This window comes from Bactrocera oleae, chromosome 6 (genome assembly GCF_042242935.1).
Source record: "Bactrocera oleae isolate idBacOlea1 chromosome 6, idBacOlea1, whole genome shotgun sequence".
NCBI lineage: Eukaryota > Metazoa > Arthropoda > Insecta > Diptera > Tephritidae > Bactrocera > Bactrocera oleae.
The window spans coordinates 52,664,586-52,689,010 of NC_091540.1; the positions used below are offsets into that span (position 1 = coordinate 52,664,586).

The window sequence follows — 24,425 nt, forward strand, 5'->3', positions numbered from 1 at the left end:
GAGCAGTTTCGAGTAAAACGCGTTTAAAGTTTCGGCTGTCAGCCCAGCCCGGTAAGTAAATTTCTGAAAATATTTAAAATTTTGAAAAATCCTCTTAAGGACTTACTCTGAATGGTAAAGCTTTGCTAATATAAAATAATCCCATTTCTACACACGGATACTCCCTTAAATTACGAAAATTGTCAAAAATACTTATACCACGTAAATAAGTTGTAAAAAATATTAATTGTGTATAAATTAAATATATGTCATTAAATAAATATATTTTCCATACATTAATTATTTAAACCACGGTAAACGCTTTTTTTTAAATTTTGTAAACAATCAGAACTCTTCAGCTTTTATCCTTTGTATAATTGTATTGGAAAGAACCCATGGAAAGCCATAAATCAATTGCATCTACAGGTAGGTAGGTATATGTACAATACATGCAGATAGTATCTATATATATGTATAGCAACAAAAAAGGCGTGCAATGGTTTGACATGTGTCCTTCCACCTATTACCTAATGCCATAAGTACAAACATATGTATGTCTGTATTTTAATAATATTGTGCGAAAAAGACTAGAATATGGGTAGTGAGTAAAAGTCGGAGCGAAACCGATTTAGTGAGTCTCAGAGAGCTTAAAACTAAGTTGCCAACTAATTCAGCATGTGTTTAGATGCAATTAAAATAAATAATACTATTTTTAAGTGAAAAGATGTGAAAACTAAATTAATATATATGTATAATTTTTATAAATATTTTTTAATTATAATTTTTTTATAAAATATATTTTTATTCTATATGGAACGCTTTAATGCATAAGTTAGAATGGTACTACAATGCTAAAAGACGCTCTGATCTGTCTTTCCTCGGTTATAGCGCAAGTGTTACCCTGCGAATGGGCCATAACAGTGTTCTTTTTTATAGATAAAAGGTCGTGCGCAAATTTTTAGAGCAACAGCTCAAGAGCTAAGGCACTATTTCGCGTATATACAGACAGACGGACAGACGGTCATGGCTAATTCATACCGGGAGTCTGAACGTAACGTCCACAAGTGATATTTTTGATCTCCGAATATACCGAAATTTACATTGATATATGAGTTCCAAGAAAGTTTCCCGCACGGAGGAATTTCGTTTCAATACCATTTGTCACTGGCAAAGCTTAAAGAGAGACCATATATATTTGGAAGAAATTCAGTTTCATTTAATTTTCAGAATCATGTATTATAAGATTCAAGCTCGTCGAGAAATCACTACATATTAGACGCTCATAATCCTACGCTACAACATGGCAACTCTGCTCGTCTCCTGCTCAACAGAACAAACCAGCCGATCGCACGCTCCAAAAAGAAGACAGGTAATCAATTCACACACCTTTGTGCCGTTGTTTATTATTGTCTTTTACCGGCAAATAAAGCGAATATCAGCGGTCAACCGATCACGCATTTACGCTCTGTATCTCTCTTGCTCTCACTTGCCTGCGCTCTCTCGGGCTCTAAATCGCTGAACAGCAATCAAGTGCTGAGCGACTTTTTTCCGGCGCGCAATGTCATTCAAACCACTTCGCAGCTGTTGCTTCCATGCGCTCCGGCTGCACAACAACCTGGCCGGCAGCCGACAGCCGACAGCCGAAACCACCAGCCGCCAATCGTCGTCTCCGGCGCTCACATGTGCGCTTATTTGGCTAAAGTGCTTTTTGCTGGTGAATTTGGATTTTTAATATCCAACTAAAGCTTGTTTGTGGCGGACGTGTGTGTGGACGCGAGTGCGCCCAAATATAATAAAAAAAAAATACATACTTACAACAACAATATAAAAATTAATAAATAAAATATTTAACAATACGGACACGCAATGTCCAAGTGGCAGACAATTGGGCATTTTTCGGTTCACATTTATGATTTGTTAAAAATATTTGTAGTGAAAAGTTGCACAAAGGAAAATTAGAAAAAAAGTAGAAGATCATTTGAAAATATATAGAAAAAAGACTTTCTAAGTTTATTGAGTGATTGTGGTAAATGCAAAGAAATTAGAAAAAAAAGCAACACAAGTGAGTGAAGAAAAATTGTGTGTAAAATAGTTAGCAGAAATTGTTGTAATTTCGGGAAAATTATAAAATTGATTAAAACAAAAAATTGTTAAAAAAATAAAATAAAAAAAATTTATAGTGTGTTGTATTTGTTGTACAAAAAAAATTTTATGACTTTTAATTTACCAAAAACAAATTTTTAAATGCATTTTTCACAAAATAAATTTTTGTTTACTTTTAATATATGAAAATATTTTTAAAAAGTATATTTAATAAAAAATACTATACAAAATACTCAACTGTGTAAATGTCAAAATTTGAGCGATAATCGTGTTTATTGCTAGGAAATATGCAGTTATAACAATTCAACACTTCCTCATGCCCCTCGTTAGTGTGTGCGCCAATAACGGTTCTTGCCTGGAAGACCAACAGAAGGTAACAGGCAAATAATAAAAACGTGAAAAAGTGTGTTTAGTAGCAAAACGCTTCCTCTTTACAAAAAAAAAAAAAAAAAACATACAAAAACAAACACAACTGCATAGCAACAACAATAAAAAATCAAAACAGCAACAACAACAATCATTAACCAAAAGTGGTTAAAATAGTAGCTAGCCAACGCACGCGTCATCCGCAACAGTGGCCAGCTGTCAGGCAATTATTTGGACAGCATACACGCACACACATACATACACGCGCATTCACATATGTATGTCTGCACACGTGCAAATGTGCATACGTAGTTGACGCGAACGTGACACGAATGTGATTAGTGAGTGCTGCCATGAAACATTAGACCAAAATACAACAACAACAATAACTGTTACTAGCGGACAACCGCAATTTGCATAGCTGCCGCACGCAAACGGAGAAATAATACACACAAACGCACACATAAATACATACATATATAGAAATATATTCAACATGCAAGCATCACCAGCCTCGCCGAGCGCCTCGCCGCCAGATTTCGATTTCAATCTGCCGTGTCGCTACTTCAAAAGCTCCTTCGCGCGCTCGCTCTCCATGTATAACGGAGGTGGCGGCGGCGGCGGCGGTGGCGCTAATGATATGCAGTGCAAGTCGCTGGATTTCGATATCGGGCAGTATCGCAAAATTAGCGCTTTTAATGGCAACAACAACAATGGCAATATTGAATGCAACAGCCTGGAGTGTCCACCTTTGCCGCAGCGCCGACAAGTGGCAACCACAGCGGCCGGCAAGAATGAGGCCAACAACAACTGCAGCAACAGCAGCGGCAATGCTTATTTAGAAAGCGACGCCAGCAGCGATGAGACGGCCGAAGAGGATACCAAGCCGCCAGCAATACCGGCGCGCTGTCCCATTGTTGTCGCCAAATCAAAGTCAGCCGGCGCGTTGAATATACAGCAACAACAACAACAAATGTTGGCACAATTCAGGCATGTGGCGATTGCCGAGAATGCGAACGCAAGCGGGAATGCGGTTGGCAACGTAGCCACAGCCGCCATTCATGGGAATTTTAACAGGCCAATTAATCACAACACATTGCCGCCACAGCAACAACAGCAGCAGCAGCAACCGCATCAACAATTGAATGGCAAGGCAAATAATGCCAACAGCATCAACAACAACAACAACAACGATGGTGATGTGCTAAGCGGCACAAGAGCTGGCAGAAGCCGCTGCAATCTAAGCAACAGAAGGAATGTTTGGCCTACAGACCGCGTTGACTTGCAGCAACAACAACAGCAACAGCAACAACATCACTATCCATCCCAGCAACAGCAGCAGCAACAGGTTTGTTGTTCAGCTTTCTTGTATTTTACGTGCCTCCAAACGCACACACATACATACATATCGACAAACTATTCTAGTGCGCCTCCGTAGTCTACGACTGTGGCTTTGCGCCGATTACCTCGCCTTTACGCGCGTTTAATGCGGGATGTTTCTCTGTATTTTTAATTCATTTGGTTTTTTTTTAATTTTTCTGCTTTTTCTGCGTACTACTCGTATGTTTGTTGTACGCAAAAGAATTTGCAATAAATTTCCTTTTCTGGTGAAATCATTTCTATTTCACGTTTCCATGTCGTGCCGTGAAATGCGAAAAGTGGGTTTATATGGTGGAAGATATGTGGCGCGCTTCTTGCAGAGCGTTCGAGAACAGCTATGCGCTCCATTTAATCGATAGTGCTCACGGTTGTGCAGAGTCTATGAAATGGTTTGGTCTTATAAGGGTCTATGTTGCTGAGTTTGCGACCTGATTTTCCATAATTCGATGACTTCACTACACTTTTTCATTCAGTAAATGTAATGATTTATTCAATAATAAATTTGATTACAGACGTTTGTAGAGTATTACGTCTGTGTTGTCGGTAAACCAGTGCCAAAATTGGTAGCCCCCATTTGTGGCAAAGTAGAACTAGTCTACATCATAAAAAATGTTTGCTTTCTAAATATATATTTGAGACATATGATATAGAATTGGCTCATTGGGCTGCACATAACAAGATATTTATGTTATCGTCTATAAGCAGCTTATAAAGATAACAGGTGCACTAACTGTGGTTTGATTTAGTTTCGAAATTTTTAGTACCCGGAACCGGGTACATTAAGTTTGCCATGAAATTTGTATAACCCAAAAGGAAACATCGACGATCCAAAAAAAAAAATTATATAAATGATCAGCTTGACGAGCTGATTCGATTATGAGTTATTGCCTAAGGCAACAGGGCAATATCCAAAGAATTTGTTGAGATCGATTCACTATAGCATATAGCTGCCATACAAACTGACCGATCAAAGCCCTTGTAAGGAATCTTTTGTATTTGTGGTGTTATAGCTTCGATGCAACCGAAGTTAACGATTTTTGTCGTTTATTCTTTTTAAGTATTTCAAAAAAATTTCATTTAAAATATGAACCTTAGAGGTCTGAAATTGTAGATGGTTAATTTTAATTCACCTCAAGGCATTATTTTGACAATTTATTCTGGGAGTAAGGAAAAAGGAGTACAGTTTTTCTATTTTAGTCTTTATTACATATATGTATATCTAATTGTAAAAAAAAATCTATGTTAAAATTGTATAACAAAATATGGCGGATAGGAGGCTTAATCTTCAGAATAACCTTTTTCAAGAAAGCTGCTATGAGCGACGGTGATTTTATGCTAATTAGAACAAAGTAAAAAGCAACATGTTAATCTAAATAAGACTTGCTAGTGAAATAAAGGGTGTTTTAAGACAAGTGATTTTCAAAAAGAAATAAAACGCATATAACTTAATGTTATGGCAATGAATTTAGCTTTATTATAAAGATGAGGGTTTACTATTTTTAACAAATAATTCGTGCAAGTGACCAACTAAATTCCAGCTGAGAGGCTCAATTTTCGACCATTTTTTGCAGCAATCGACTCGGGCTTATCTGTCTAGACAAGCGACTGCTCATAACCCCATAAAAATAGTCCACGGTGTTAAATCTCAAGAGACACGCAAAGGGCCCACAAGATAACGCGCCCACCAAAAGTTTCTTTCTATAAATTTATTGATGAATCATAGCCAATTCCCCATATAGCCACATCAACATCCTCCAATAACAAGGCACGAGAAATTCATTAATCATTTCTCTATACCGTTCCTCATTGACTCCAATATTATTTCATCAGAGTACACCAACCAGTGACTTTTTGAGGATGTAACAGCGTCTCGACAATGCCTTCTGAATTACCATCACTCAAAATGCGACAATTCTGTTAATTAACGTACCCACTAAACCAAAATTAAGCGCGAACCGTACTATTATTTTAGTATTAGATTTGAAATGGGAACCAAACTGAGTACAAATCCTGTCAAAACTGTCAAAAAGACCAACTCCGAAAAAAGTATTGCTACATTGAAAACCACACGTTTTTAGTCTTTCCTCAATTTTTCGCAAAATAAGGATCTTGGGAAAAAATATCAAATTTTTACAAAAATTTAGCAGTAAATTAAAAAAAACATGTGATAACAAAAAAATCTTACTTTGTTTACCAATTAATGTGTATTTAAATTTTAAACAGAGCCAAACCTTTTATTTTATTCTGTGGTACTTATTAGTATGCAGATTTTTCAGAAAAACATTTTTTTTTTTCTTTTACTTTTTCCGATATTTCGACTTGACTATGGCTTTGTGCACGGAAATCCACTTAATATGTAAGGCTCCGTTTTCAGCTCAAAATCTCAGCCGTCATGAGTTAAGCTGCCACACAAATCTATCAATTATCGACATTATTCTAAATATAATATAATTTCATACCTGCTTAGAAGGTTAATTTGAACTTATAGACTTATTTTATCAACTTCAAATTCAGTTTGTCAAATTTACTGACTATAATTTGACAATAGTACGATCTATTCATGTATTAGTTATTTGTTATATCATCTAGTTTCAAAACGCGACAACTTATGATGTTTGTGTATGATTATACAATAATTATTTATTAATTTTTCTAATTGGACTTCTTTTCATACACATAATCAATTTTTCATCAATTTGTTCGTTTTGGGTTTTTAATTCTGAAATATTACTATATGTAAAATAATACTTACTACATCGAACTTTTCTGGTTGGTACTCTTTCAGTAAATGTTCTTTTTCTTTAATATTTGATTTTCAATATATATTTTATAATATCGCATTCTTCAAAGTGTATAATATACTAAACCGTTTAGTCTGATTTAAATGCTCACGTTTTCTTTTAAGTTTTTACCCAATAACTTTTTCCTGTCACTCCACTAATCCACTGATTAATCGCTAGCCACCATGACATTATGTGGCATACCAAATCGGCATTAAATGCACTTTTTCTAATAAATCAAATGCAAGTAAATACCGTAAGTCGTTAGTACTACTCTTTAGTAACAAATTAGGCTAGAGGCTAACTTCGAAACGTCAAAGTCGGTGAAAAGTGATAAATCAATTCAGGCTGCTGGTCAGCTTTTGTTTTTGTTTACACGCATCAACATCCATTTTTTGATAAATATCAGTAGCTTAAGCCATAATAAGGGGTGCCGCAATTTATAGTATGTCAGTGGTGGAAAAGTGTGGCCGGATGCTGACATACCATAAGACACCGCGGCGGCATTGATTGGAGTCCACATTTTTGGTGTTGCAACTAATTAGATATGATTGATTTGCTTTGACATTTTAAGTGGAAATCAGCGTACTGCTGCAAATAGGTGCTCTCACAAGTGTATTTGGGTGTAAGGCGCTGCTGGCGAGATGCGCCAAATCAAATTAGCAAAAGCTGTTGAGAAATTACGCTATTTATTCACATTTTTTAGATTTCTCTTTAGTATACGTGTGAAAAGGCTCCTTGCGACAAGTTGCAGATATTTTAAAAATGGAAAATAGAAATAATAACAACTTTATTTAGAAAATTATATATACAATAATAGACATTTTCATTACGATCAGGCATCATAAGCTATTTCGCAATGGGTTTTCTATAGAAATCTATAAAGAAATAAACCAAAAAGGGAATTTTTCATTAGTAAAATCATTCGCCATAGACAGAAGCAGATAATAAATACTTGGTCCTAGGTCCGAACAATATGGTGGATACATAAGAACCTCCCAAACAAGCTGCCATCTATCGATGAGTGTGTCCAGGCGTTGTCCTAATGAAACACAATTCCTTCCCTAAACGGCCAAAAATGACTGCTTCTTAGCAAATGCTTACTGCAGACGATTATAGCATTAATTCTCTGGCATACCACACATAGCAAAATCTTTCCATCCATTTATTCTGACTCAGCGCTATTCGACCACGACCGTTTAGCTTAACGTTAACGTCAGCGTCCCACTTTTTATCGCTTCAAAAACGGAAAGATTTGGTTGCAATGCAGCAGTAATTCGCAGATGAAAAAGGCCTCCATGAGGTTTTTTGCATTAACTCTTGTGGTATTTATACTTCGAGCTCCATTTTTTATTCAGTCTTATTCAAATGGATCCAAATAGATTTTTTTGTACTGGACAGTATAAAATGGGAAGTTCGTCAAGTATTATGTAAAATGTTCCATAAAAATTAAGTAAAGATTCTGTTAGCGATTTGCTGAAAATTAATTTTCTTGTATATCGCCAAGTGCCGACTTCTATTTATTTATTGCAATTATGTTCTTGAAGTTTTTATAATATTATTATAATTATTGTAAATAATACCACTTGATTCTAATGCCACCAAAATCTAATAAAAACAGTAAATGGTATATACAAGAGGTATAAGCTAAGATCTCATAGAGTCTAAATGAGTAAAAAATAAACAATATGAGGCCAATAATATAAACCAGAGCTAATCATTTTGAATATAAAGGAGTAGCTATTATTATTATACTCTGAACAGGCTATATTAAGTTTGCCACGCTGTTTGTCACACCCAAAAGGAAACGTCAGAGACCCAATAAAGTATACATAAATATGCAAATGATGAGCGTGACGAGCGGAGTCAATTAAGCGATGTTTGTCTGTCCGTCTAGTCCCTCAGTTATTCTGATATCGCTCTGTGGAAAACTTTTTTCATTTGAAAAGATATCTTCAAAAAATTTGTAATGGATTATTGCCGAAGGCAATGGATGGAAAGCCTGGTTTTTTATCAGGATTCAATTGTCACGAACTGATATTAATTATTATTGGAAATGCAATAAAGGAATTATGTACATGTTTTTATTTCAAAAAGGTCTAAATAACTTTTCCTTCCTAGAACACTTTTTTCGGGAGATTTACTATTGCTTGCCAGTACGATGGAAAATTTGTTACCTCAAGTCATATAAAATAAAAAAAGGACTATTTCTTACCCTTTTGAACTTTTGAAAGTGTATTGACTGTATCTGATAACCTGGATGGAGTATGATATTTTTGTTCCCAAAACTTAACAAGTTCAGTATTTTACATAAGATTGAGGTTATAGGAACCAGAACACCAAAATATTTGCCAGAAACAAAACGACTTAAAAGTATATACAACTGATTAAAGAGTTGGAAAAATAACAACAATAAGAGTATATAGGTATAATATAAGAAGGAATTCAAATTATTTTAGAAAAAAAAATATGATAAAAACTTATTTTTATTTCCGAAAATATTAAATAGCTACATAATGTCATTTTAGAGACAACCAAATATTATTATTTTACTTGATATACAACAAAAATGTATGTACTCAATATCTTAAGTTACCTCGTAATTTCAAATCTTCAAATGACTCCGTTCCGACGGTCACTTCCCTCAAAAAAATTGCTTGTTACAATTTGTTTCAGACCACAGATCTCAACCGATTAGATAACTGAAGTAAAATCCAACACTTTATTAACGTTTCATTATTAAAAAAATGTCAAAACAGTCAACGAAAACTCTTACAAAATTTCTTTTTTATTAAATAATAACTCACTTACTCTATAAAACGAGTGAAATCAGCTTTTGTGGCAATAACAATATGTTAGAAAATTTATGCATTCCAGTGCGTATTTCGCACATTCAACCCAGTCGCACTCTATGTCTTCGCGAGGCAACAACATAAACTTCAACTTTATCGCCGAGTGATTAAACGTTTCGAAATTATGACGACATCGGCCAAAATCAACGTCACTCGCGTGTGCCGCAAATGCCAACTGATAAACGTAATGCCAAGTGGAAAATTGCGAGGCATGCAAAATTCCTCATTTTATACCAAAAAAACAGCCTAGTAATAAAAACTAAATGCACGCCAGTCAAAAATGCCTATAAAACGCGCCAGCAAATTGTTTGATTGAACGATATGAAATGCATTAAAAAGGAAAATTTAAAAAATGCAGAAATGGATAAAAGAAAATTGAAAATCTTCAAATAAGTGGAAATGTTGCATTTTAAAAATATGTGGTTTTTTAATTTCTTTTTCAATATTTCCCATGTGTGATTTCATTCGTGTGCGCTGCTAGTGAGTACTTATACTTAGCTGTATGTATAAAAAGCTTTATTTTCCAATAAATATCGAATCATATAATAAAACAAATTGTGCAATTAAAAGACGCTGATTTCAAAGACCATTAGCAGCTTTTTTTCTAGTCAAAAAAAAATCGAACCTTTTTTATTTCTTTTCACTTATATGATTTGTTATTATTATTTTTTGCTTGGCTGGTATGCGCAGTGTGTTAATACTGCAGCAAATCTGAAAAATTTGTTTTTGAATAAAAATATAACATACATATAGAACATAATATAAATAATAATTAAGCAATAAAATAATAACATTAAATAGAGTTAAATTAATATTTATATATAGATTGTAGACAGTAGTATTGTGTAAATTTGAGCTCTGCTCTCTTGTCATAATATGGCTTTAAGGCAAAAAAAGTTTATTAAACAGAATTCAACAAAAGGAAGATTGTGAAAGCCTAAGGAGAGCTTAACAGCGCTCGCTATTCTAACCCGATTTAGTTATCTGGTACCATTTGATTTATACCAGCTAATTGTTTAAGTCGTTACTCTGTCATGTTTGACAAATCAAAACAGCTAATAGATTATGGAATGTAGACATTAAGATTGGAGTGTTATATCGATTTATAAGAAACAAAAGTCTTGAGTCATTCAAAATGGATAGACTTTTTAGCCACAAGAGCGGCAATTTTCAATAAATTATTTTATACAAAAGCTCGTAATTCTTTTAGAATATTAACTCTTAAGGAACTTAATATCATTATCTTAATTTGGAAACACACTGTCTAGGATAACATTAGGATAATACTCACTAATACACCTAAATAATTAAATAGAAAAAATTAAATTTTTAGAATTAAATTTAAAAAAAATGTACAAAATTTCGCTAGTTTTAATATACAAGTAGTCTATGTGTCTCCTTAGTCAGTGTAATATATTCAAACGCCAAATATACTTATTAAGAAATGATTGCCCTTTCTTAATCTACCACTAATTTATGTAAAACGCATACTTCAATTTCAATTTTGACAGTTTCCATTGATCCATTTTATCCAATTTTTACTATTACGGAATGTCACTTAGCGATACATTTTAAGATACCTTGAGAAAGCAGACCATCCAATGCCACTTATTATTTTAAACTAGTACTGGTATATATTTTACACGCTCATAAGTCAAACATTTTACAAACATAAATCTGACCTTGAACTTTTTTTTTTGGAATTTTGAGCAGCACATGTAATAAGTTCGGTTTATCTATCAACAATCTCAGAAAGAAACTTTAAAATCATAGGAACTGATCATCAAAAGCTCTGAAAATGTGACATGCCATAAAGAGGGTCATCATTATATATGATATTAAGTTTGCCACGAATATTAGAAGATAATGTCGGAGCCTCTATAAATTATACCATATATAATATAAGTGACCAGCGTGACGAGCTGCGCAAGTAGTATCCTTGTTTTTGAGATATCGATCTGAAATTTTGCACACGTTCTTTTCTCACCAATAAATTGCTCATTTGTCAGAACCGCCGATATGGGACAACTACAAGATATAGCTGCCATACAAACTGAACTATCGGTTGAATGCTTTCATGGAAAGCCTTTTCATTTGACGAGATATCTTCACGAAATTTGGCACGGATTATTGTCTAAGCCAATAATGCAATATCCGAAAAAATTATTTAGATGAGATCACTATGTGATATAGCTGCCATACAAATTGAACGATCCGAATCAAATGCTTGTAAGGAACCTTTTTTATTTGTAAAAAGAATTATAACCTCGAAGCAACCAAAGTTGACGTTTTTTCTTGATTTTAATAAAATTTGCCACACTGTGCAACACGCCACTGAATTTGAAAAAATGTGGCTAATGTCGCCGCAAGCGTTGCACTTATCAACCTAAGCCGCCACAAAACTGGCTCGCAGTGCGAAAAATGTACAAATTTGTACTACAACAAAAGCAAATATAGACAAAGTCACAACAAGAAATGTTGCCACGATTTTAATTTGAAATCGTACAAAAATGTACCTATACAATGTATATTACTATGCGTATATAGGTGTGTATGTATGTGTTTATTGACAGCATTTTCTTTTTGGTTTTGCAGACTTTTCAACGAGTCACTTGTTGTTGCCTGTTTTAGTTTTCGATTTATGTATTTTTTCCAAAGTGCCAAGCAGCTATTCATTTAGCCAGCACTACTGTCTGTCGGACCTTGTTCCCAGCTATGCGCCGTTGTTCAGCCGTCTGCTCAACACTGCGTATTTGTCGGCTTGAATTTGTGCAATTTGCGCTTTTTGGACATTCGCAAGAAAACGTTTAATTCGTTCAGCAATTTGGAGTTTTGTACATATACACACAAACACACGCCTGTCAAAGTGGCATGCGGCATGTGGCAACAATTTCGGAAAAAAAACGTTTATTATTACCATTACTGCTAGTATTATTAATATTTGTTTATGTTAACAAGCGTGTAAATAGTCATTGAAAGTAACGGTCACGTTTGCGCCGAGCATTGCAAGTTCAAGTAATTGCTTTCTCCGCGCATGCGCAGTCGCTACCGTGCAACAGGCCGCCAATACTTGTAGGACATTTTGAAGCATTTTTTGCCGCTCAGACAAGTGTGTATGTATACACATACATATGTTTGTAAAACTTGTGTTGATTGCATTTCATGGCAAATTGGTGCAGGTCTTCATTTTTTCATTGATTTTTGCATATTTCTTTTCATTTCAAATACTTTCCGGCAACACTCATAAATTTGCAATAAAACGCACAGCTCGCATAACTGCCAACAATAATCGTAAACAACACGAAAACAACAACAAACTATTGTATATTTCAACAACAAGCTATGTGTGGTTGTCGAATGCGTAAATTGGCAATAAACATTTCAAAAGCCGTAAAAAGTTGGTATGCATTGGCGGCCGTAATGATTTTCGCCGCATGCAGCCGCTAATTGATCAGTGAAGGCGCCACACTATGTGCACATACATATGTACATATACTTATTATATTTTATTTATGTACCCATATGCACATATTGTGTAATCTAAAAAGGGAAATTTGATTTTTTTTTTATTTGATGGGACTTTTTTGTTTTTAATTTATTCTCAACAGAACCAAAAATTGTTGAAACAATAACCCATTTAAAAAAGTTAAAATTTTGAGTGACTGCACCAAGTCAGAAAAAAAGGATTTGTATAGAAAGTGATAAACTATCAATAACAATAGTAAACTAGTGCAGTGAGACAGAATTCTATTAGCTAAAATGTTGACATGCTGTTGTAGCTTGAAAAAGAAACCTACGTCTTTCTGAGCTTTATAGCAGAATTAACTCGACGAAATTAAAACGTTTGAACGGCTTCCGGATATCTAAAGATTATACATATTGTATAAGTATTTAAAACTAACCACTTTCAGTCAAAAGCTTTTATTTTTAGATTTAGTTCCGAAACGAGCATCGAATTCTTTATCTTGGGAAGTGGTATTTGCTTCATACCTACCATACACCTTAAACTACTATACCACTGAGGTCAACTTCCCAACTATGATCGGATTATCACAACTGACTATGATCTCAACTGATCGGAGTTTATGTCGGCTGCATAAACTACACAGAAACTACTGAAAAAAGTTGAATTTAAAAACTTAGAAAAGACTGCGAACCGAGGTGAAAATGCTATATAATACTATCTGACCAAATATGTTCCGGACTGGGAAAAAAATTCCACTTTAACATATTTTAATACAAATTTTTATTGGTATGTCAACCCCAATTTCACATTTTTTTCACATGTCATTTCCATATAACAAGTGCAGTCAAGTTCTCATTCTCTAGATAGATACAAAAGTCTTCACAACGAATACGTAAAGCCTACCTTCTAGAAAGTTAATATAGTCCACAAGTCAAATACTTATAAATTGACAGAAACTTCATTAAGAGCGACATTTCCTTCTTGTTAGAGAAGAGATTTCGATTAAAATATTGAATTCCGCTAAAGAAGAAGTAGATGCATGTTCAGCAGAATGCTTTTAAGTTTAACAATTTTTTAAGAGCAGAGCGACTCTTTCCTATAATTTTAGTAAACCAAGCAAACCGTTATTTGAACCAGCTTCAACTAATAGTACTTGTTAGCCCCATCGTGATTATCTTAAAGGTCTCAAGTCAACACTTCAAAGAATAAGAATGACAAAAATGATGATGGGTGTAGAATATGAAAAGAATCGATAGTGTCAAATAAAAATATCAAAAGCAAAATCATTTAGATATTTATTGTATAAAGTATGGCAACTATGGTATGCAGAATATTAGGTAAGACGCAGTTAGGGCAGCCTGAACTCTCCTCATGATCAAAACTTGAAAAATAATCACCTTAAATAAACGTGTGTGAACCTACAGAAAACTAATGTATCTATTTTTACTATATTTTAATACACATAAGTCTAGAAAAAGTGTACTGAGGTTGCCACATTACTTTAATATTTTGTGATGAAATAGTTTATACAAAAATAATCGTATATATTTGAAATAAGATTTGAATAATTTTTATTAATAGTCATATGCTTTGTATGCCAAAAACATTCAGTAGAGTTGCCACTCAATTTTGTTCGAGAAAAAATAGAGATGGCAACACCTTAAACCAACAACTTAGAAATAATATTTCTACAAACAGCACTCAATTCATATCTATGTACCTATTGTACAGTTTGAACACATTTTAAAAATTGATAAGTAATAATAAAACCCAGCCTCAGAAAACTTTTCAACATTTAAAAATATTTATCTCCACTGAAATAAAGACTTTTGCTTGGTTTTACATATACTAAGTTGAAAAAGTTTTGCCAAGTTTCAGCGGGTCCGACCAATGCTCTGCATTTTGGGGAGAAAAAGACATACGCATTTCAAATCGATATCTCAAAACTGAGGAACTAATTCGCGTATATACAGACAGACGAGCGGATATCGCTAAATTGACTCAGCTCATCACGCTGCTCATTGATAAATATACTTCGTAGGGTCTCCGATGTTTCCTTGGGGGTATTACAAACTTCGTGGTAAACTTAATATACACTTTAGAGGGTATAATTACACCGGTCAACAAAAAATATGTATTTTGGGGTTCTGTTTTCATGCGCAAGCTCTAATTCTAGACACTGAAAACCACTAGAATTTATATTATTAGCTCTTAAAGTTTACTTTTGCTTGATACGAATGGGCCTGATTTGCTCATACGAACATAAAAGAAACACGAAAAAAATGTCTACAAACGCACCTTTAATCAAAAAAAAAACACAAATTTTCCAAAATTAAGGTTTAGGAAAAACTGAAATTTAACATGCAAAAGTCAGATCCAGAAATCGTGTCGACCGGTGTTATTTATACTTTATGCTTAATTCGCCTTGTGTGTTCACAAGCCTTTAAGTTACCAGGTTGTTATATTACACTACTCAACAAATCTGAAGGAAATTAAGGACTGTTGTGCTAAGAGGTCTGTGGAGGTATTTGAGGTGTCCTGATTACGAATTTGAGTTCAAAAAATTTTCATCACGTAAAGCTATTTTAGTGATTTTAGTAAATGGTGGTGATTTAACGCTACACCCCTTAACTACAACACAAAAAATCCTACGTGTTAAAAAATTTTAACTATTCTTTTCAGTTTTATCAACTCAAAATTAGCTCTAACTTCACAGTCGCAAAATCACTGTAAACTAGTATTATCGTTAGTGAAGAGAATTCGAGCACTTAAAAAGATCGTGTAACTATTTTCCAGTAATCAAATCTATTATGCCGGTACTACCCAAAAAATGTTCACAAAAAAGCATTTCAATTTTTTCAGCAACTAACTATTTAAAGCGATCCATCAAGTACGATATGCTGCAGTGCATACCACGAAGCAGCCACCGCTCACCAAGCAACCAGCAGCTTAAACACCAACTTATTCGCACCGCCCAACCCAAAATAAGGCAGCCCAACCCAGCACTGCTGTGAACAGCGGTTTATGTGCAGTGCAATACAAAGCTGTATATGTTTATGAGCACATAGGAGCACATAGAAAAACCGTAAGACCAAACAGTTGGCTTCGAAATGCGCGTAATTACGAATTTTACCGGAAACCGATGCGCTTTGTATATATTAGTTTGGACGCGCTTTGGCCTCTACAATTGTAGCGGGCTGCCAGTTGGTATGGGCTTGCGTGCGACCAGCTGGCAATGCCCGGTAGCGCCAAGCAATCAACAGCAACATCACCAGCTCAGCGCCGAATTGGCTCGGCCCGGCTGACAATTTAACAAATTGGCATAATCACAGTGACAAATTGTCAACGGACGCGTAAAAATTACCAACACACACGTTACAAAAATGCCGAAAGTACTGCAGTTATTCACAGACAGCAACGAATTCGATTGTCAAGCCGCCATGACCGGCAGCCGTAATGCTTATCATTGAGCTGGCGTTGCTCCTGTCGACTCTTTTACGCCTGTAATCGGCGTTGCTTGTTGTTGTAGCTTCAAAGACATTAAGCATGCGTGTACTTGGCTGTGTATCCGGTTCGCCGGTTTATGCGCGCTTTCAACACCCCCTGTGGCAACAGGCGAGAAATTTGCGTAATTAGAAAATCGTCAGATTCCATTCGAAATGGCGCGGTCGGAGCGCCTGACGCCGCTAACTAGACAGTTTATTAATGTAAAATTATCAATTATTGCTTGGCGAAAAACCCAAGTGTCGGCAAATGGAATTTTCATTACGGCTACTAACTCAAAGTGGTAAATTGATGAAGTGCTGCCGCATTGTCAGCGGGCGGTTAAATAAATACTCGCATACATCGATAAATTGCAACTGTAATTGCTTGCAAACCGGCCAATGAGTTAATCCTGTGGTTTTACTTAAAAATAATTTCATGCGGGCTCGAAAAATGTTAATATATACATATGTGTGTGTATTTATATATTTATATTGAAATGTCAGCTTTACTGAACAGGGTTGTAAACGTTTTGTGAAAAGAAGATGGGGCTAAAACCCGAATTGAGCGCAAATTCAGTATTAATACTTACTAGTGTGCTTTTTAGCATTACTTTGCTAGATTCGATATCATCGATGCCCTTAATTCGGTGGTGTAACTTTTAGCCATCGAGTAATCATCTTTCTTTTGTCACTAACTTACAATAAAATAAGTAAGGGTATAACCGAACACTTTTTACTCTCGAAAATTATTATTAGGTATATTTGGCCCTGATTTCATACATTTTAGGCAAGAGGATGCACCGTTATTAAAGATGGATTTTTTCTGAATTTCGTTAAGATTTCTTACATATTGACCAATACTTTTAGATGCGGTATAAAGTCAACCGAAAGTTGAAAATATTTATACTAGGTGTATGGGGTCTAAAGAACGTATTGACCCAATTTGACACATTTTTGGGACAGGGACGTGCTGTCAAACACAAAAATATTCTCTCCAAATTTCAAAATTAGATTTCACAGATTACTCGATGTGTTTGACACACATATTTTGTGTGTAAGTCCTTGAAAAGTTATAGTTCGATTTCGAAAATTTTTGGGCATTAGATGAAGCATATTTTGGCAATGTCTTACGCTGATAACTTAATTGATATTTGTTTTGCAAACTGTAAACTGTAACTGTAAAGTGAAAGAATCAGATGAGATTAAAAAGTTTGTTATATGAGAAATAGGCGTTGTTGTCATCAGTTTTCGATCATCTTCAAAGTGTATATTATTAATGTTTGGCAAACCTTATACATATAATTTTGAAATCAGTCATCTGAGATATAGGATTTTACCTCAAGGTTGGCGGTGCCACACCCATTATCCAATTTTTACCCCTACTCCTATATACAAGTGGTCCAGTATACAGCTCCTTTGAGAGAAAAATACGTGTGCATAGTTTCAGATTGATATCTCTAAACTCGAGGAACTAGTTTGTGTATATACATACAATCAGACGAACGGATGGACAAACGGAAATATCTATATCGACTCAGATCGTCACGCTTATAATTTATTTACGTATATACTCTAGAGGGTCTCCGACGTTTTCTTTTAAGTGCTACAAACTTCGTGTCAAACTTATTAGGGTTTAATTATAGGGTACACGATATAATGAGAATATTTTCATAGCAGCTTTGCTGATACTAAGATGTGTAATATAATTTTTTTCCAAGGTCAATATTTCACTTCGAACTGCCCGACTTCTCATCTCAACTTTGCCACAAGCAACGGGAAATTTTAGAAGGACCTTGAATATGGGATTGAACCTATTGATTTATTGAAGTATTTTAATTAAATGTCTAGTGATAAACAAAAGCAAAACTATTCAATAGTTTTCTACTGAACTTAACTATGGGTTCTGCTTTAATGCCCTATTATAAACGAGTGTTTTTAATGTAGAGGTAGTAAGGAAGAGTTTAGGTTCAAATACAATATTTTGTAAAAAACTAGCAATGCTACTTGTGAGCATTCGGCAGGCACTATCACACTTTCGAAACGATTTCTGATGTATAACAACTGCTTATAAATTTCATTCTTCTTTCAGAGCAAAGATATAATCTTCAATACTTATGCCTACATGGAAAAAAACTCATATATTTGTTTTATTTATTAAAGTAGAGTCTTAAATATTTTCAAGGACTCGACTTTCATATTTTCACCGCTATCACATCTAAGAGTCTCAGTTACATAAATATCTACAGACATCTCAGTTCAATCATTTGGCTCCGCCATTGGCTTGACAAGACAACAACAGCATTTAATTCGCTCAAACAAAAGTAGAAAATCCGAATTCTTACCTTTAATTTGCATAATAAAGCAATTGAGAGCAAGCGATCAAAGCATCAACTAGCTCATAGTGCACAGTTATAAGAGTAACTAAGCAACTGATAAAGCTCGTCTCAGCACTATGAGTCTCAGCTCGGCTGGTATGTGGGTGTTCAGGGTGCTGATGCACTGCACCGGCGCAAATTTTCACAAACAATAAAATGTAGATGTGTTTGTATGCGCCACATTTGTGCAACGAATGAAATTAAATTAACTCGGCTTTTCTCATATGCGAACAATTTACCTTTATAGAAGGCACTTTAACAATGAATAGATATGTCTAGTTTCTATTGTGAATTCCTCGCCAGTTCAGACTTGATGAACGCAATTTTCGGCTGCAGAGCACAGACAAGTCAGCTGCCAGAAAGAAATTGATGGGGAAACCGTTTAAGATATAACTTTACGCTGCATAACTAAATACCTACAAGTATATAAATTAAAATATGCTAAAGCGGTAGCAAACTGAGTCTAGTGCTGTAATTGTGACCGAGCTGTTACACAGTGTATCGGTGGAGCACAGGTGGTGAAAAAAATTATAAATTTAATCAAAAATGTGTTTTTAGAATATAAAAATATCAAATATTATAGGAATGATATGTGGTTGAGCATTTTAAGTACATATCATTTAAATTTTGGCACTTACATAGTTTTCCAACTGTTTAACCATGCTTTTCCTGCTACAAATTTTAAATCGGTGATGAACGGATAGTCGATTTATGATTTTTTCATGTGAGAAACACTAGTACATTAATTTGTCTATCTTAGGGAATTCAACTAAACACCATCCATACAATTTTGTCTTCTAAAACTTGAAAAAACTTACTAAATCATACTTAGTAGTTATTTCTAATCTTTAAATCAGGGGACCACAACATTTTGATTTCTTTATTCGAAATGGCCACGGCATTGAATTATTTTGACATTGTTATTTAGTATTTACTTTGAGGAACTATAAAAAACCAGATCTGTTTTAAAGAGGTTCTTGAGCAGTTTGAATTATTAATGCTTTAAGTTGAATTCAAGAGAATGTTCCCGTTACGGTATCATATGTATATTCCTAAGCACAAATTTTAGAAATTGTGGTAAGACGAGATGAAAATCATAGCCTTTACATGGATATTTCGAAAATTTTCTTCAAAACCATTCTAAAGGTTGAATCGTTCGACCCGAACTGATGATTTTGAATTCTCGTTTTTTCTAGTAGATCCACTTTTGAAGGCAAAGTAACTACATCCAACTATGGTATTCTTTCTTTTTATAGAAACGAATGAATATCTATGTAGATGACTTCGTAGATCTCGTAGCTCGTCATATTTAATTTAGTCGTTTTATGTTTTATAGATTCGTTAATAGATCTTTTTGAAATTCAGCTTATAGCGATTATTGTTCGTGTGATTTCAGAAATAAGTCAAGCTGAAGGACCTCGTTATCGGAAATACTGTATATTCTTTTTTTGCATTCAGTCAAATGTTATATTCATTGGTGGAGAATACCCGCCAAAACCTACTTTTTTCATGCCTGATTATCCATACTCATCATATAGAGATTCCTTTGGCTGCTAAGAATGGTTTTAGTCAGTTGTTTTAGAAGCTTGAGTTATTATTCTAAAGAATTATGAAAACAAATTTCACAATCACCGGATTTCACAGTACTGGCGGGAAGACAGATTGGAAACTAATTCACATTCGACATGTGAATATAGATTTTGCGAACAACAAATACAAATAATAAAATACAGCAGTTGGAACATCAATGAAAGACTACTACTTATACCAAATATTCCTACAAGTTCTGTAATTTTTCTCCATTTAAAGCATGAAAACAGCCCCCACAAAATTAAATAAATTCACACACAATCTCCTACAAGCGCACAAATACGTGTGTGTTTGTGTTGCAATTTTGCATAATTTCATGCGCGCTCATTAACGGCTTTAAACGAACGGCTTGCGAATTTTCGCAAATTGCATTTTAACCAAAGCCTAACAAAAATTGTTAAATAAATGTAAAAAGAAGAATTAATGCGCATAACTCGAAGAAGGCCAAGAAAGCAAAACCTTGGTTGCTGGCATTACAAAGGTCAATGTAATTGAATTTTTATTGTTGTTGTTATTTTTTCGTAGTCACTATGTTATGCACTTGAAGCAAATAGATAGCAACAACTGAATAATTAAAGGGTATTGAAAAGAAGCGAATGCACATCAAAATGAATGGTTGCGATGCAACGCCGCTGCTTTGTTGTTGCTGCTTTTTGTTTTTGGTTCACCTTTTGCGAAAGCTGAACTCTCTGGACTGCAGTCAGGCATTCGTAATGACACGCATTCGATTTCAACCGCAAGCTGCAATCAAAAGCTAGGCATGCAACAACAACAACAACAATGACAATAGATAACAACAATAACTATATACAACAACAAAAATATACAATAACTACATGTGAATACAACAACAAAAACAACAATGCTAATATTTACCACCACAATGATAATATAAAACAACAGCAACAACGTTAGTATACAGAAACAATAACAGCTATATACAACAACAATGATTATATTAACAACAAAAGTAATCATTTTAACAACAACAAAGATAATATTATTAACACAACGCTTTAAGTGGGTGGCAGTGGCACTTGCTTGAGCGCTTGGCTTGAGTATTGTTTCAATTTAGAAAGCGATCGCAGGCGTTAGACGCACACACAGACATCAGTAATATAGCTTGAAAATCAACAGTCCAATCATTAGATGACAATATATTGGCTTTACATACTCTCAACACATGCGCATTAACTCGCATTAACTCGCATGCACGAAGTGTCTCAAGAAGCCACGAAAGAGCTGTTAATGACTTGCTTGAGGGAGAGTAATGAAAGAAAAAGGACAAGGAGAAGATGTTAGAGAAGGCGGGTGAATGAAAATGCATTGATTATGTATAAACACATTCACACAAACACATATACATACATACATAAATAGTCACATACACCCAAACACATAGACCATAGGTAAAATATGCTCCCTGGGAATATATCCATCATGGCCAAGTGCTTCTGTATCAATAACCAGTGTGTTGTCATATCAAAATACTGCTTCTTCCTCTTCTCTCATTTTTTATTCGCACCTCAACTGACGACTGCAAACGATCGAGCGGAAATTGCCCGTGATTGTGTTGCATGCCACTGTGACTGCAACCCAATAGTGTCAACAGCACTACTAAGTATTACATGCAACATCTAATATGTAATACGTACGCTACACCAACAACAACGTACATGTGTTCCGTTACATCTAACATCTTTCTTGTGGCTTAAAGGTGTTGCTGCTGCCATCGGTACAAGAATGCGAAGCTAATAAAGGCATTATACTGAAGATCATGGGAAAGCGATAAGCAATAAACAACTTTTCAAATGAGACGGGAAATAAGCAGATTATGCAAATCATTGAAAAATATCAGACATTCAAGCTCAATGCATGATTCATTTCGAAAGTATAGCAGTTGGAAAAGAGCTTTATCCATTGAAAATATAGGCGTTGTGGACCTAATAATGTCGTGTTAGCATATTTTATAGTTTTTTGTGCCGAGCCCGCAGTTGACTGTGATTTCATTACTAGTATTCAAGCTTTTCTGCTTGCATTTTATTGCAGCGTAATGAAATTAAGTGGCATTGCTTAAAAACAAAGTATCGCTAGTGAGCGTGATTCACTAGTTTACATAGTCAGTTTGGTTTTTGTATTGTTTGCTCTATTTACTGAAAGCACTAATGTAAAAAAATAATCAAATAGAATAAGTTGTTAGGATATTTGAGTTTAAAATCACATATTAAGCATCATGGTCCGATCATGAAGTTTTTCTTGAAAAAATATATGTATTGGATATTTCTAAAGGCATGTCTTAAATGTTTCACAATACTTTGCTGTAATCAAAAGTTGCCAACGCAACTTTTTTTGAAATTCTTTCAATTAATGAGGCATATAGTGTTTCGATAGATTATTGTACCGTTATAATTTGGTAAAAATCGGCAAGATCGCTTTTTCACTCAATATTGTTGACCTTTGCCACGCTTTCACTCTAAAATAAAATCCTGAACGATGGTTGCAACGAAAAAGTCAAAAGTGTTTGAATATTTTCATATACAAGACAGATTTGAAATTGAATGCCCACAAAGCTGCTTGCTAAAACTCAATAACATATTCCACAGAACGATCTCGGATTAGTTCGCAAAATATCCACAAGTAAACTATTTTATTTTTTATATTCAAAGATTGCAGTGATTTGAACGTACTAGCTGTCTATAACATGAGAGCTTAATTTCCACGATAGCTTTTGAGGAATTTTAAAAATGTCTCAAATATGCTGCAGAGTTACAGAGAACAAAGTAGTCTAGTAGAAGAAATAAAATTCCCATTTTTAATTTCAACTTACAAAAAGAGTTTAATATAAACTCAGTCAATGGGCTCCGCTATTCCATATTAGTCGTTACTGCTTAGAATAGTTTTTTCAACCGAAACCAGTAAAAAAGATTAAGTTGGCATGCAATGATAGTAGGGAGGTGGGGTGCTGAAGATGTGTGTAATATATATTCTTGTTAGTTTCTACTTTCTAGATCAAACAAAAATTTCATGACAATGTAACGCTTCACCAATAATGTTCTGTCTCTGTCCACATGTCTTTTACTTACTAATTTTTTTATTTGGCAACGCTTCTTTCAACATTTTGTAATCATATGGCATACAGATTAGTAAACATGGGTTATCACCGTCAGCTATACGTAGACATCAGGTTATATATTAGGGTTAATTTTTTGTGACCTCTTTCTGGCCAATTAAAAGTTATTAACTTAAAAACATTTTTTATGGTCATTATTCCAGTTTTAAAAAAAGTCTTAAACGACAATATGCTTTTCTGAAGCGTTAATATAAATGTTGAGTCTAAAACCATCACATTCGGTAATTTTTATATAAATGTAAAAAGTTTAAGCCAAAAAAAAATTTTAGCTCGAAATTTACTTTAAAACTGTGTGCGCAGATGAAAAAATTTTTTTTTTGTCCAAAAATTTTCTTTTTTTATAATCTACAGATTTTACCCTCAGGCTAAGGAAAAAAAAAGAAAAAAAATTTTTCGTTCCACCCTACTATATATACCCTAGAAAAAAATACATAAATAACGGTGAGTTTCGTTTCAAAAGTCACATTCTCCAAAGCACAAAATTTTCTTAATCGGGTATTTTTTGAAATGTATAACTTTTCATTTTTGATCTGATTGACTTTGATCCTTTATAGCTCTGGCATATACCAAAGTAAGCTTGACCAAAATATACACCATTGAAATAAGAAGAAATCGTGAATGACGCCATACGTTTTAAGTAACGTACACAATGTAATTAATAATGATGATTTCAACGACCAAATTCGCCCAATTACGAAAATCGAAGTCAAATATTCCGAATTTCTTGACGAAATAATTTGTTTAATTAGATCCAATCTCTCGAAAAAATTTCTATATTATAATATATTTAATAAGATTGCGATCTTGATCATCATTTTTGTAGTTATTTAATAAAAATAGCTAAAATCACAGAATAAAAACAAAATATATATAAAATCGCTCAAAATTTGCTGTCATACTTAAAACTACATTAGAAATT

At 34.2% G+C, this 24,425-nt stretch overlaps 1 protein-coding gene across 1 annotated transcript in view; it reads left to right on the plus strand.

Annotated features, from left to right (window-relative positions):
* The first annotated feature begins 2,209 nt into the window (after positions 1-2,209).
* Positions 2,210-24,425, plus strand: part of LOC106624085 (putative uncharacterized protein DDB_G0282129) — a 75,481-nt gene continuing 53,265 nt past the window's right edge. The window contains exon 1 of the mRNA XM_070111189.1: positions 2,210-3,796. Coding sequence (XP_069967290.1) covers positions 2,945-3,796 — 852 coding nt within the window. The 5' untranslated portion in view covers positions 2,210-2,944. The remainder of the gene's footprint in view (positions 3,797-24,425) is intronic.